This window comes from Chinchilla lanigera, unplaced genomic scaffold (genome assembly GCF_000276665.1).
Source record: "Chinchilla lanigera isolate Chin_1 unplaced genomic scaffold, ChiLan1.0 scaffold00118, whole genome shotgun sequence".
Lineage (NCBI taxonomy): Eukaryota > Metazoa > Chordata > Mammalia > Rodentia > Chinchillidae > Chinchilla > Chinchilla lanigera.
This window is the reverse complement of record NW_004955519.1, coordinates 1,603,096-1,617,153: the sequence shown is the minus strand read 5'-3', so window position 1 is coordinate 1,617,153 and position 14,058 is coordinate 1,603,096. Positions and strand designations below refer to the sequence as shown.

At 49.0% G+C, this 14,058-nt stretch overlaps 1 protein-coding gene across 5 annotated transcripts in view; it reads right to left on the bottom strand.

Moving 5' to 3' along the window:
* The window catches only part of Ctps2 (CTP synthase 2), a 59,813-nt gene that overhangs the window by 30,657 nt on the left and 15,098 nt on the right, over nucleotides 1-14,058 (bottom strand). For all 5 annotated transcript variants that reach the window (XM_013507000.1, XM_013507001.1, XM_013506999.1 and 2 more), the window contains 9 exons: nucleotides 10,908-11,024; nucleotides 10,684-10,767; nucleotides 9,972-10,052; nucleotides 9,543-9,694; nucleotides 6,743-6,875; nucleotides 5,361-5,449; nucleotides 3,786-3,880; nucleotides 956-1,018; nucleotides 811-854 (listed from right to left, as the gene is read on the bottom strand). In XM_013507000.1, the coding sequence (XP_013362454.1) occupies nucleotides 811-854; nucleotides 956-1,018; nucleotides 3,786-3,880; nucleotides 5,361-5,449; nucleotides 6,743-6,875; nucleotides 9,543-9,694; nucleotides 9,972-10,052; nucleotides 10,684-10,767; nucleotides 10,908-11,024 (858 nt within the window). The remainder of the gene's footprint in view (nucleotides 1-810; nucleotides 855-955; nucleotides 1,019-3,785; nucleotides 3,881-5,360; nucleotides 5,450-6,742; nucleotides 6,876-9,542; nucleotides 9,695-9,971; nucleotides 10,053-10,683; nucleotides 10,768-10,907; nucleotides 11,025-14,058) is intronic.

Here is a 14,058-nt window from a genome sequence, read left to right as displayed (position 1 = left end):
GGCATATAACATTAAGTGAAAAAGCACCGCATGTGCCACCCTTCATCCAGGAAGTGAGGGAGTTACAGAAATACAAACACATTTACCTACTTTTTTGTTTTGCTTTGTTTTGTTTTCTTGGGATTTTTTGAGACAGGGTCTCGCTGTGTACTTCAGGGTGGCCTTGAACTTACTATACAGCCCAGGCTGGCCTCTAATTTGTGGTGATCAGGCTGGGGATATAGCTCAGTGGCACAGCACCTGCCTGGTAAGCACAAGGTCCTGAGTTCAATTCCCAATTCCAGGAAAAAAAAAAAAAAAAGAATACTAGAAAGTTCAATTTGTGGCGATCCTCCTGCCTCAGCCTCCCGAGTGCTGGGATTACAAGCATGTGCCACCATGCCCGGCTTGAATATTTCAGGGGAAAATGAATTGGCTGAAGATAAGGACCAGCAAAATGGTTGTCACTTTTGTTTTAGAAAGATAGATGGCCACCAATGTGGAAAATAGAGAGGCTGAGGACCAGTCTAGAGACAGGACAGCTCATTTATTTATATTAGCTGTTATAAATTGTTGTCACAGCCAATTGAATCCTTTCCTGAACATTAAGCCTGAAAGCTGCGGCAGACAGAAATCTGGCCAGGACTGTGTCTTTCTCCCAGGCACAGATGATGAGACAGACCACTGAGAGCAACGCTGTGGGATATAAAAGTAACAGATAATAACCAATTCATATTGCACCTTAAGTGTTCTGGCACGGTAAGGAAAAATTAACAATCCCCCTTTATGCATTGAAGCAAGAGCCCGAAACCAAACAACAGTGACACTTACCAAAGGAACGGGGGTGCTGGGCTCAAACTCCGTGGAGTGGGCATCTGGAGATTAAAAAGAGTTCACAAAGTTGCAGGTGCTGCTGAAAATACTGTAAGGGACAAAGTTCTATAAGTGAACGGTCACTAGCCAGCCTCAGACTCACCTTTCATGTCCAGGCAGTTTCTCGCAAACTCTACCACAGCCAACTGCATCCCAAGGCAGACGCCTAGTGTAAAGAGCACATATATCAACAAATGGACACAGGTGGTATTTACTCACTTTTTAAAACTCATTTATTTATGGGGGTAACCCACTCGGGCCTCCTCTGTCCCTCTCTTGGACAGAAGCTTTCTTTCCCTCAATAAATATATTCTGCTCTTAACCTCTGTTGTTTCTAAAATTCATTCTTCAATTTTAGAGAACACGAACTCGTCCCAGATACCGTTCAGGTTTTATTTTCCTATATCAGTGCGAATGCTGTTCCTCTGAGAAGAGGGACAAACATGTGAAGACAGAGAAAACAGCATCTAGAAGCTAAGGAAAGAGGGGATGGAGCTATAGCTCAGTGGCAGAAGTGCCTGCCTGGCAAGCACGAGGTGCTGAGTTCGATTCCTGGTACAAAAAAAAGTAAAGAAAACACTATCTAGAAGCCAAGGAGAGAAATCTCAGAAGACACCAATCTTGCCACACCTTGATCTTGGACTTGTAGCCTCTGGGATGTTGAGAAACTAGGAAAGTACATTTTTATTGTTACATCACCTAGTCTGTGATATTTACTATGGCACTGTTATGGTTTGTGTCTGCATGTCCCCCCAAATCCTCATGCAGTCGTGGGGCGGGCTTCTAGAGTTTATGATAGATTCATGGTCCAATGCTGGCAATATGGATGTGAGTGCTACACCCGCCCTGGGGTGCATAGTTTGCATACAGTGTAAGGGAGGGAAAGAGGCTGCTTGCCACTGCTCCTCCATTTTGCTCTTACTGCTCTTGTTGTTTTTCCGCTGCTTGAACTGATGCCCTCTGCCATGTGCCACTCTGCCTTGGAGTCAGCCAAGTATGGACTGAAACCTCCACAAACTGTAAGCTAAATAAACCTTTCCTTCCTTAAAAAAAAAAAAACAAAAAACCAAAAAAACAAAAAACCTCATTTATTTATTCATTGCTTTTTGAGACAGGCTCTTACTGTGTACCCCAGGCTAGCCTCAAACTCACAGGGATCCTCCTGCCTCAACCTCCCAAGTGCTGGGACAACAGACACGTGCCACCACGCCCAGCACAAAAAGCCTTCTACATATAAGATGAGCATTATTTTAGGAACATTAACCACACTCAGATGGAAGCCAAGTTTAAAAAAAAAAAGCCAGGGCCAGGTGTGGTGGTACACACCTATAATCGCAGCACTTGGGAGGCTGAGGCAGGTGGATCCTTTTGAGTTCAAGACCAGCCCGGCCTATAAAGTGAGCTCAAGGCCAGCCTAAAATATGTAGAGAGACCCTGTCTCAAAAAGACCAAAAAAAAAAAACAAAGCCAGGCATGGTGGCGCACACCTGTGATTCTGTAATCCCAGCATTCAGGAGAGTGAGGCAGGAGAATCACTATGAGTTTGAGGCCAGTCTGGGCTACAAGGTGAATTCAAGGTCAGCCTGAACTGCATAGTGAAACCTTGTCTCAAAAAGACCAAAAAAAAAAAAGAAACCAAGTTTACACAGAAAACGATGGTCCCAATGAACTAACACCACAGTAGAAGCAAAACAAGTACCAAGGTGATGTGGCTTTTCTGAAAAGGGGTCGCCAGGGCCGTATCCAGGAATGTAATGGGGGGCAAGGCCTCCCCTCCCGTCCCCATCCTCTCTTCCCGTCCCCAGGGCTGGGTAACACAGCAAGGGCCTTCCTCTTCTGGTCTCTGGCCAGAAACCATGCTGCGCAGTTTAAACAAGGGCACTCAAAAGCCCCAACTCTGCCGAGTGCGACTCCAATCCCAGCTACTCAGGAGGCTGAGGCAGGAGGATCACTTTAGCCCATATTTTGGGCCAGCCTGGACAACACAGACACTTTGTCTCTTAAAATAACAAAAGAAACAGACTCTACCGCATTCTACCAGCGCTGCGCCTAGGGCAGGAACTGGTCTTTCTGTACTATCTTGTCTGGACTCAGTACACAGTTTCAACCTGTCAACTGCAATTGTTCTGCAGAGATTCAGACTTCTGATAAGCAGCTCTCTGCTTACAGCAGTGAGAGGACAGGTTTGGGGGGGAATCGGAGAAAGGAGGCCGAGGCAGAGACTTCTCCCAGGTCCGGACCACCCAGAACTTTTCAGAACAGTGCAAGTTCTCCTGCGGGAACAAACTTTATCTCTAAAGTGTCTGGCAACAAATATTCTAGGCTTTGCAAGCTGTAGGATCTCAAACACTGTTGTTTAACCATATACCAAAGAAATTAGTGTGGCTGTGTTCCAGCAAAACTTTATAAAAACACCCATGAGCCAAATCTGGCCTTAAGACAGTTTGCTAACCCCTGCAGCAGACTATTTGGTGCCTAAAGTGTCAAACTGAAGTTCACAGCTTCACAATCACAAACTTTAGTAAGTATGACCACTACTAGGTGTCAAAAAAGCTAATACACTTAGCCAGGCATGGTCGTGCATGCCAAAAAGGAGGCTGAGGCAGGAGGATCACCACCAGTTTAGAGCAAGCTTGAGCTATATACCATTGTGAGTTCAAGGGCAGCCTGAACTATATAAGGAGACCTTGTTTCCAAAAAAAAGAAAAAAAACCTATAAACTTGCCGAGTGTGGTGGTACAGGTCTGTAATCCCAGCATTCAGGGAGGTTGGGGCAGAAAGATCAAAAGTCTGAGCCCAGCCTGGACAATTTAGCAACTATCTCAAACAACATAAAAAAGGCTGGGGGTGTAGGTCAGTGCAAAGGGCCCGGGCTCAATCCCTAGCACTGCATTAAAAAATTCATAATTAGAATCAAGAAACATGAGTTTTACCCAGAAAGGGAATCTTCCTTGTCCTTGCCCAAGAAATTGCTTGGATTTTTCCCAAGGTTCCTCTGAGTCCAAAGCCTCCAGGCACAAGAACACCACTGAAATCAGCACAAGAAGATGGTAAGTGAGGTCAGGCATTAACTCTTCCGACTAACACTTGTATGTGCAGCTGCTCACGCTGCTGAGCCCCCACCCCAAGCCTGGTACACCTGTGCCTGGCTCCCTGGCATACAAGCACTGCCCCAACCATGGCGCCATCGCCCACCCAGCGCACAGTGCCTGCACTCTCCCTCCCATGAGGAAGCTATGACAACTTCAGAAAACAAAACAAAATTCAAAGATCTCTTACATAATCAGAAACAGTTAAAGTGCTTTAAAAAAAAATCAGCCTTTGATTTGAACTACTAATTAAGTGGTGGTGAATAAAAATTTCCTGGCTAAACCAGGCATGATGGCGCATGCCTGTAATCCCAGCACTCGGGAAGCTGAGGCAGAAGGATCGCTGCAAGTTCAAGACCAGCATGAGCTACAAAGTGAGATCTCAAGGCCAGTTTGAACTACATAGCAAGGCCCTGTCTCAAAAAGACAAACAAAAAACAAAAAGAAAGAAAATTTCCTGGCCACCCAGGGACATAGCTCAGTGGTGCAGCATCTGCCTGGCAAGTGCAAGGTCCTGAGTTCAATTCCCCCTACAAAAAAAAAAAAGAAAAAGAAAAGAAAGAAAACTTCCTGGCTAGAGACCTTCTAGCTCCAGGCTGGCAAAGCTATGGCACATGTGCAGCAGCTGGCTGTTTGCGTCACTGAAAGTTCTGAAAGGTTCACCATCACTGCTCTAGCCCATCAGTCTCAGGTGACCAAGACGACAGGAACACCCAGGAAGGGCATGCTACCCTCATGGAACAATGCTGCCCCCAGCAGCTCTGCCCGTGATGTAGCAAATCAAAGTACAATTAAAGGGGCTGGGGATTTAGCTCAGCAGCACAGCGCTTGCCTGGCAAGCGTGAGGTCGTGAGTTCGAGTCCCGATACCAGAAAAAAAAAAAAAAAGTACAATTAAAGCAAGTGGTGGTGATGGCTGCACAGCCTTATGAACAGACAGAAACCACTGAGCCGCACACCTTACAAGGGTGAGTTTTAGGGTATATAAACACTATTGCAACGTTAAAAATAACAGCTCGTGCAGCTGGGGGCGGTCGTGCACGCCTTTGAATTCCTGCACTCGGGAGGCTGAAGCAGGAGGATCATGGCAAATTGGAGTCGAGCCTGGGCTACACAGTGAGTTCAAGGCCAGCCTGCATTGCATAGCGAGACCCTGTCTCAAAAAATAATAATAGTAAGTAAATAAACAAACAAAAACATCAAGAGGCAGGCTGCCCCTCTTGTACCTGAACTGTGCACACTCTGCACATGCACGTCTGTCTCTCTCAGGAGGACCTACAGCACTCCCACTCCACACAGCATCCCCGCCTGTCTCCCCACCCCCGCCACCACCCTTGGTGGGGTCACGTGGCCAGTGTCACAGCGGACGTGCATGCTCCTCCGCTGCCCAGCCCCGCCCCGCTCCAGCGCCTGGACTCACTCGGCCGTGCACAGCTTCTGCCAGGCTTCGTGGAACCTCACGGGGTCCTGGGCCTTGGTGTCCTGCTCCAGGTCAATGGAGTCTATGTACTGGAGGGGCAGGGCGTGGGAAGGGGCAGTGAGACAGGCACAGGCGCAGATGCTCCCACGCACGCAGACCGGGTTGGACACGCACGGAGTCCCCTGCAGCCCGCACCCACAAGCCTGCCCTAGCCTGCCCTCCACACGGCCTTGTGGGGAAGGTTGGGATCCTGGTTGCAAACCGAGTTGGGCAAGAGCTGAATCTCCTTCAAGGCTGAGGTTCATTCCGATCTGATGAGGAAATTTGATTTGGTTCTCGTCCAGTTCAATTTTCGACCAGAATCGTGGATAAAATTGAGGGGAAGGACCAAAGCCCCAGGAGATCTCAGGGGAGATGAGGTCCAGACTCCTAAGCCTCAGAGGGAGGAGAATTAAAACAATTGAGAAAACTGGGCATGGTGGCACACACCTGTCATCCCAGCACTCGGGAAGCTGAGGCAGGACAATCCCTGAAATTTCAGGACCAACCTGAGCTACACAGTGAGTTCAAGGCTGACCTGGACTACGCAGTGAGACCCTGTCTCAAAACACGAAAGAAAGCAAGCTATCTGAGCAACTGATTTGAAGGTAACAATATGCAATGGAATTATAATGGTGAACTCCTACCATCTTGTCTAGTGAAACTCTGTATTATCTCTAAGGTTTTATTGAAGAATCACTTTCTTCTTCTCTTTCATGCTTTGAGCAATCTTTCATTCTTACATCTGATAATCTGAGCAATGTAGCTGAGGATAGCGATACGCAGTGTAACAACCACTGTTGATTTGTATTTGTCTTGGGACCCTGTATCACTTTGAATGCTCTTGCTTTGATTTGTTTATGTTCGTGATACTGGTATGCTGCTACTGTTCTACTTTTTGTTTGTTTGTTTCTCATGTCCTACTCTCTTTAAAATTAAAAAATTTTTTTAAAATTTTTTTAAAAAAAGAAAGCAAGCTAAAGTGCAAGCACACGCGTGCGTGCACGTTGGCAGGGACAGGGAGGTATGTAGATGAGGGAGTGGGGGAAGGTTTGAAGTGTCCAAGCAAAGAGAGGAAACCTCCACAGAGGCTTGCTGAACAAGAGGAGAGATGGGATGGGTCGGGAAGCAGGGGAGACGAGAAGCCGGGGTGTGGGATTCCCGCCGCCCACCGGCTCTCCTTACAGCTCTCTCCCTGTGCGCCGAGGCTGACTTCAACCCCGCTGGGAGTGTGTGCAAGGCCAAGGTCCGAGACATCTCTGGCGACCCTGGCACGGGGTGTCTCTGCGGCCCTTCCACACGACCTGCCTCTCAGACCAAGCTGCAGGGCCAGGAGGACTCACCATGAGGTTGAGCTTGTGGTTGATGGCCAGGGCCGAGTGCTCCAGAGCCTTGAAAACGGAGGCGTAGCAGTCCCGGAGCTTGGTGTATTTCCCAACCAGGGCAATAGAGCAGGTCTTCTGCAGCCTTTCATACCTGCAGAGCGCAGAGCACGAAGTTTATACATACGTAAGTGACCTCACAAGCAACCATGGCAGCCGCCACTTTTATCCCAGAGCACTTCGTTTTGTTTTGGTTTTTATTTTTGAGACAAGGTCTCACTCTACAGCCCAGGCTGGCCTCAAACTTGTGGCGATCCTCCTGCCTCAGCCTCCCAAGTGCTGGGATTGCAGATGTGCACTACCACGCCTGGCTCCAGGCACTTTTTTAAACCTGAGGAACAGACACTATTCCTACCTGGTGAATTTGACTCAGTCTCCCCTCCAAACAACCAAAATCTGTTCACCAAATACATACCAAAATCCTAAGAAACCCCTTACATAAACAGGGGCAGATGGCAATCAGTTGCTCAGAGAAAAAAGCACTCCGAATAAAAAATGTAAAAAGCCACCTTGGGCCGGGGATATAGCACAGCGGCATAAGTGCTTACTTGACAAGTGCAAGGTCCTGAGTTTGATTCCCGGTACCAAAAAAAAGCTGCCTCATAAACATGAGCTGTTCATTCAGCGAGTTTATAAGATGACACTGCAGAAGAAAGGGCTTCTGGGGCCAAAAGGAAACATTCCAACTGGAACTTCGGAAGGCGACACCGTAGGAGAAGCCGTGTTCAGAGCATCTCCGTTTCCAATGCTTCCGTTCCTAGCTAGCCCCAAAAGTCCAGGTCTTCACGGTGCACCTAAGAATGGTGCTAGGAAAACTGTTTGAGGGCTGGGAATATAGCTCAGTGGCACAGTGCTTGCCTTGTAAGCATGAGGTCATGAGTTCGATTCCCAGTGCCACCAAAAAAAAAAAAAACCAAACAAACAAACTAGTCTAAATAACAAAATTATAAGAGCCAGGCATGGTGGCGCAGGCCTGTAATCCTAGCACTCAGGAGGCTGAGGCAGGAGGATCATTGCAAGTTTGAGACCAGCCTGGGCTACAAAGTGAGCTCAAGGTCAGTGTGAACTGCATAGCAAGACCGTGTCTCAAAAAAAAAAAGAACTGATTGAAATATTACAAACCATTGCCATCATTTCTATGAGAAAGTTCCATTCTTCCCAAGACACTTAGGCACAGTTCTTCACGAGACCTAATCTATAACGTTGCTTTCGTCCGGAACTCCCTTCCCAGGACAGGACAGAGCTACGCTCTGGGATTAGTTATGGAAATAGAAACGTGGTGCCAGCCCTTCCCCAAACACCTCAGGAAAATGTTACCTCCAGGAGGAAACTCGGCTCCTATCACAGTCACAGGAGGACAAGTACACAGTGGGGCACGCCTGTCATCCCAGCACTTGGGAGGCTGAGGCAGGAGGATCAACCTGAATTCAAGGCCAGCCTGGGCCCTACAGGGAGTTCAAGGCCAGCCTGCACTACACAGCAAGACCTTGTCTCGGGCAAAAACCCTTTAACTCCCTACTGAAGTCGCTGCTGCCCCAGAGAACACAGCTGCTCAGCCTCACTCCACTTCTTGGTAGAGGGTGCAAAAACTGGCGGAAGCACAGGCAGAGAGAGAGGCGGGGCTTCCTGTCCCTGGGCAGCTGGTTGGGCTTCTCCCCTGGCCTTGTTTCCGCTGCTAACTGTCCCACCCTCCTCGCGCTCACAGGTAGGGAAGGAGACGCACCTGGTGGCTGCACTTCCCAAGCAGCCTTCCGTGCACCGCATACCCTCTTTCCTCCACCCAGGTGTGCAGGGCCGGCCTGTAGTGCTACAAGAAGCCACTGCTGCAGGGGGGAGGGGGGGGATTCGCATGTCCCAAGGCGGGACAGGGGTGCCACTCTGACCTCAAGTCCCAGGCCAGCTCTCCTACCCTTTATTTGTATGTTTTGTTGTTTTTTTGAGACAGAGTTTCACTATGTAGTTCTTCAGGCTGGCATTGAACTTGCAGTGATCCTCCTGCCTCAGCCTCCTGAGTGCTGGGATTACAGGCGTGCACCACCACCATACCTGGCCCTTACAAGAGACGAGGAAGGGAGATGAGAAGAAGGCAGTGTGCAGGTGGAGGCAGACATCAGAGAGGCACATCCATAAGCCAAGCACCACAAGCCAGTGGGTCCCTCAGCGCAGAGACATCCAGACTTGGGCCTTGTGACCCCCAGGATTGGGAAAGCACAAAGTGCTACTGTAATTTGGTACAGCAGCTGCAGCAAACTTAGTACCAAGACCAGATGTATTTGGCTTTAGAAAGTATAGAAGCACTGGGCATGGTGGCACAGGCCTGTAGTCCCAGCGCTCGGGAGGGACTGCTGAAGCAGAGGGACTGCTGGGAGTTTGAGGTCAGAACTACACAGCCAGGCTCTGTTTCAAACAAAAGGATTCGCTTTAGAAAATATTAGGTGAGAATAGAGTAATTATGTGCTACAAACATGTACTAATAAAAGTCAAAGAAAGAAAAGAGAAACAAAGTATTAGCTGAATCCTAAAAACAAACAAAACAGAAAACCTGGAATATTTTAAATGACAAAATACTCAGAAACTAAGAAATAAATCAAAATCCCCCCTGAGTAAAAAAAACATTCCAGCCAAAGCCCAAATTCTTTCAATCCACTTTGGTTTAAGTCCAGAAAAGTTGGAGGTTAGAGAAATCTGCAAAGACAGAAAAACCCTCTACCACGTGCCGAGCTGGGCCACATGCACATGCGTGGGGCCCCGGGATATCCACCTGTCAGCCATGTTCCCCCACTTCAGCAGCAGGCTGCTGGAGGAGTCGCCGACGGGCAGGTCCAGCCGCTCCTTGAAGTGCTTCACGATGCCCTGCTGCTCCAGGAGCACGGGTACGCGGTAGGTAGAGGACACGTCATGGATACACATGACCTGCCGGCCAGGAGAAAGCAGGCTGCTAAGGCGGGCGACTCGGACGGGCCTCAGCAAGGTGGCCCAACTCAGGAGTGACTGGCAGTTTAATTCTCTTCATGCACAGGGCACCAGGAAGCCGGGCGGAGTGGCACACACCCGCGATCCCACCGCTCGGGAGGCGGAGGCAGGAGGACTGCAAGGTAGAGCCCGACCTAGGCAACTTAATGGCTTAGCAAGACCTGGTTTCAGAATTAAATACAACAATTTTTAAAAGTGAAGAGCCACAGGCACCAACCTGTTCAGGGTTCACGTGACAAAACATGGAAATCTTCTCCTTCACAGCCATCTCAATGGGTGTGGAGCTCCGGCAGACAATCTGTTGGGGTGAGGTTTGCTCTGTCAGCAACCGGGAGCTGACTGCCCCTGCCGCTGGCCTCTGTGTCCAGTTCTCCCACCTTGAGAGCCCCAGGTGAGGGTGCACTGGGTCACCCCGGGCCCTCAGGACTGGAAGCACGGCCGAGCACAGGAGACCAAGACAACCAAGTACAACCACAGTGTCAAGCCATCTGGGAGGCGCGGTGGAGCCAAGGTTCAGAATGTGGCTTTCAGTCAATGCAAACAGAGTGGGCCATGGTGGCGCACATCTGTCATCCTAACACTCGGGAGGCTGAGGCAGGAGGATCGCTGTGAGTTTGAGGCCAGCCTGGGCTACACAGTAAGTTCAAGGCCAGCCTGAACTCTATAGAGAGACCCTTCCCCACCCCCCAAAAAAGGAACAGTAAATTAAAATAAATAGCCAGGCGTGGTGATGCACACCTGTCACCCCAGCACTTTGGAGGCTGAGTCAGGAGGATCACTGCAAGTTCAAGGCCAGCCTGGGCTACATAGCGAGTTCAAGTCTGGATTAAACTACATGGCAAGACTCTGTCTCAAAAAACAAAACAAACAAATTAAAATAAATAAAACAGGGAGGTCATCCTCCAAGAGGTCCACTGCACTCCACTCACCAGATCTGGAGACAGCCCCAGGCCCCTCAGCGCACGGACACTGTTCTGTGTGGGCTTGGTTTTCTGTTCCCCGGTGGCGCTGGGCTAAAAAGGAACAGGTCCTGTTAGTACCCAGCAGGTCCAGCTCTTCCGGGTAAGTAGTGGCTCCTGTGTCCAACAAGGGCCACAAAGCATCACGGGAAAGGAAGGTCAGGTGGCCGGGCACACACATGTGCTAAGCCCACCTGCGGGACCAGGCTGACATGGATGTTATAGAAATTCTCTCTCTTTGCCTTGAACTGGAACTGTCTGAACGCTTCCACGAACGGCATCCCTTCGATGTCTCCGATGGTGCCGCCCAGCTGGGAAGAGAAGACAGAAACAACTGGAAAGGAGCAAAAGTCTTGCGCAGTGCATGCACAAGTAGAAAACGCATACCATGCACTTCCATGCTTGCCCAAGAACAGAGGCTCGCCGATGCTCCAAGTCACTGCATTAGATGTTTATAATGGGTCCGCCCTGCTTGGTGGCACAGGCCTAGAATCCAGCACACTGGGAGGCCGAGGCAGAAGGGTCGCAAGTTCAAGCCCAGCCTGGGTCACTTATCATAGAGGAACACAATAAGCTAGTTTTGATGATGACCCCCGTTTGGAAAGAAGAACTCTAATCCAGGGACAATACCAGAAAAGTGACAGCTACTGGGCTCGGCCTAGAGCCTCTCTCTCCCCCTCTGTCTGGCTGTCTCTCTCCCCCCTCTCGCCTTGCCTGCTGTATCTGAGCAGACTCCTTGCTGTGTCAATTCCTGTTATTAAAACATGCTGGCTTTCCGAAGCAAACAGTAGCAAAACCCCCATGAACATCCCTGGCAGCATAAGCCTTAATAAATGTCAACTTTACTTATAACATATTTCCAATAATGTTACTTAAAGCTTTTTACTTTAGACTAAGAGAAAATTCACCTTAACCCATTCGTCTTCGTCATATTAAATAAAGTCGATCACATGGATTTTAAAATTAATTCTCTAGTTAGGCGTGGTGGCGCCTGCTGCTAATTGCATCAGCATGGGAGGCTGAGGCAGGAGGATCACAAATCCCAGCCCAGCTCAGGTATCTTAGTGACTTAGCAAGACCCTGTCTCAAAAAATAAAGAGAGCTGGGGATATTGCATTGTGTCAGGTGGCCGGGCACACACACATGTGCAAAGCCCACCTGCGGGACCAGGCTGACATGGATGTTATAGAAATTCTCTCTCTCTGCCTTGAACTGGAACTGTCTTCGCACATGTGTGTGCACTGGCCAATGCAAAGGCCCTGGTCAATCCCCAGTGCTATGAAAAAAAGTAAAATGGGCTAGGGATGTAGTTCAGTGTGAAAGCCCAGGGTTTGATCCCCAGTACCACAAAAACTAAAACAAAATTAATTCTTCAGCACTTGAGGTTCTAGTACAGTACATGCTCAACACTACGGTAAGTGAAGGGCTGGGAAGTGCTCAGAGTATGACCAGGAAAACAAGACAAAGTTAAAAAAATAAGCAAGAGTAGAACCTGAGTGGTACAGTATAATCCCAGCACGTGGGAGGCTGAGACAGGAGGATCGCTGTGAGTTCAAGGCCAGCCTGGGCTACACAGTGAGTTCAAGGCCAGTCTGAACTGCATAGGGAGACCTTGTCTCAAAAAGATGAAAATAAATAAAGAGTAGAAGTTCCAACACCTTAGTGATAGCGTGCCTGCTGTGTAGCAAGTACACGGCCCTTAGCATATACAAGGTTTTCAGGGCCTCAGCAGAGCCCAGTCCTCCTTCCTGCCCCCTTACCGCTCCTCTTCATCCCCAGCCCGCGCTATAGCCTCCCGCTGGAGATGGGGCCCTGGGAAAGGCTGGCCGGAGGACCCCGCGGCAGCCCTCACACCGCTCCCAAGCACAATGCCCCACATACCCTTCGTAGCACTGCAGCCGGCAGCCACCGAGATGCCGACTACCACCACCCCCCCCGCTGGGCTGCAGCCCCATGAGGCCTGTGCATGGCACCCTGTGCCCGCCTCCTGGGGCTTAGGTCAGTGACCTAAGAGAAAGAGGTCTCAGAAGGTGATCCAAATCCCAATCAGGTACACTGACGACAGCCTTGCTGTGGGAGAGATCAATCTTCACTAACTTTAATTCACCTAACAAAACAATCAAGAGGGCTGGACTGCTCGCACACACCTATGATCCCAGTACTCGGGACGCTGAGGCAGGAGGATCACTGTGAGTTCGAGGCCAGCCTGGGCTACATAGTGAGTTGAAGGCCAGGCTGGACTACATAGAAAGAACCTGTCTCTGGGCCTGGGGATTTAGCTCAGCGGCAAAGTGCCTGCCTGGCAAGCGCAAGGTTGTGAGTTCGGTTCCCGGTACTGGAGAAAAACAAAAAAAAGGAAACAAAAAAAAAAAGAAAGAAATTAGAATTCAAGCTTCCTCTTCCCTGGAACAGGTAAGAATACATGATATGTCTTTATTATAAGAGAATAACAAACTTAATTATGAAACTCCAAGAAGCAAAAACATATACATTACAGGCAGTCAGGAACTTGGTGAGGACAGGATGTGAGAGTGTCAGTAACCACAAGACACAAGAATCTAATGGAGGTCCTTCGGTTCATGAGCACGATGATTGGGTGTTCATGCCATGTGCATGAGATGTGTCTCCCTCAAACCTTATTATGACGTCGGCACATTACCCGTCTGACATGGAAAAAAAAAAAAAAAAAAGAATCTAATGGAGACCCAGCCGTGGTGATGCAGAGCCTGTAATCCCAGCATTCAGGAGGCTGAGACAGGAAGATCATTGCGAGTTCAAGACCAGCCTGGGCTACAAAGTGAGCTCAAGACCAGTCTGAACTGTATACCGAGACCCTGTCTGAAAAGACAAAAAAAAAAGAATGTAATGGAAACAAAATTTTGTTTTGAGAAGAAAAGAAATGCTCTTTTTGGGTTTTTGTTAGGAGTCAGGAGTGAATGGAAAAAGGAAGCTAAGCTGGGCATGGTGGCACACACCTGTAATCCCAGCACTCTGGAGGCTGAGGCAGGAGGATCCTTGCGAGTTCCAGACCAGTCTGGGCTACAAAGTGAGCTCAAGGCCAGCCTGAGCTGCATAATGAGTTCCTGTCTCAAAAAAAAAAAAAAAAAAAGAAAAGAAAAAAGAAAAAAAGGAAAAAAGGAAGCCAAAATTGTAAACCTTATTCACGTCTTCCCTCATGTGGCCGATAGCGGTACTGCAGCCCCTTCAGACATTCCCTCTGCAAGGCCTGGGGTCCCTGGTAGAAGCGAGAGCAGAGGGGCTGGGGATTTAGCTCAGCGGCAAAGCGCCTGCCTGGCAAGCACAAGGTCGTGAGTTCGGTTCCCGGTACCGGAGAAAAACCAAAAA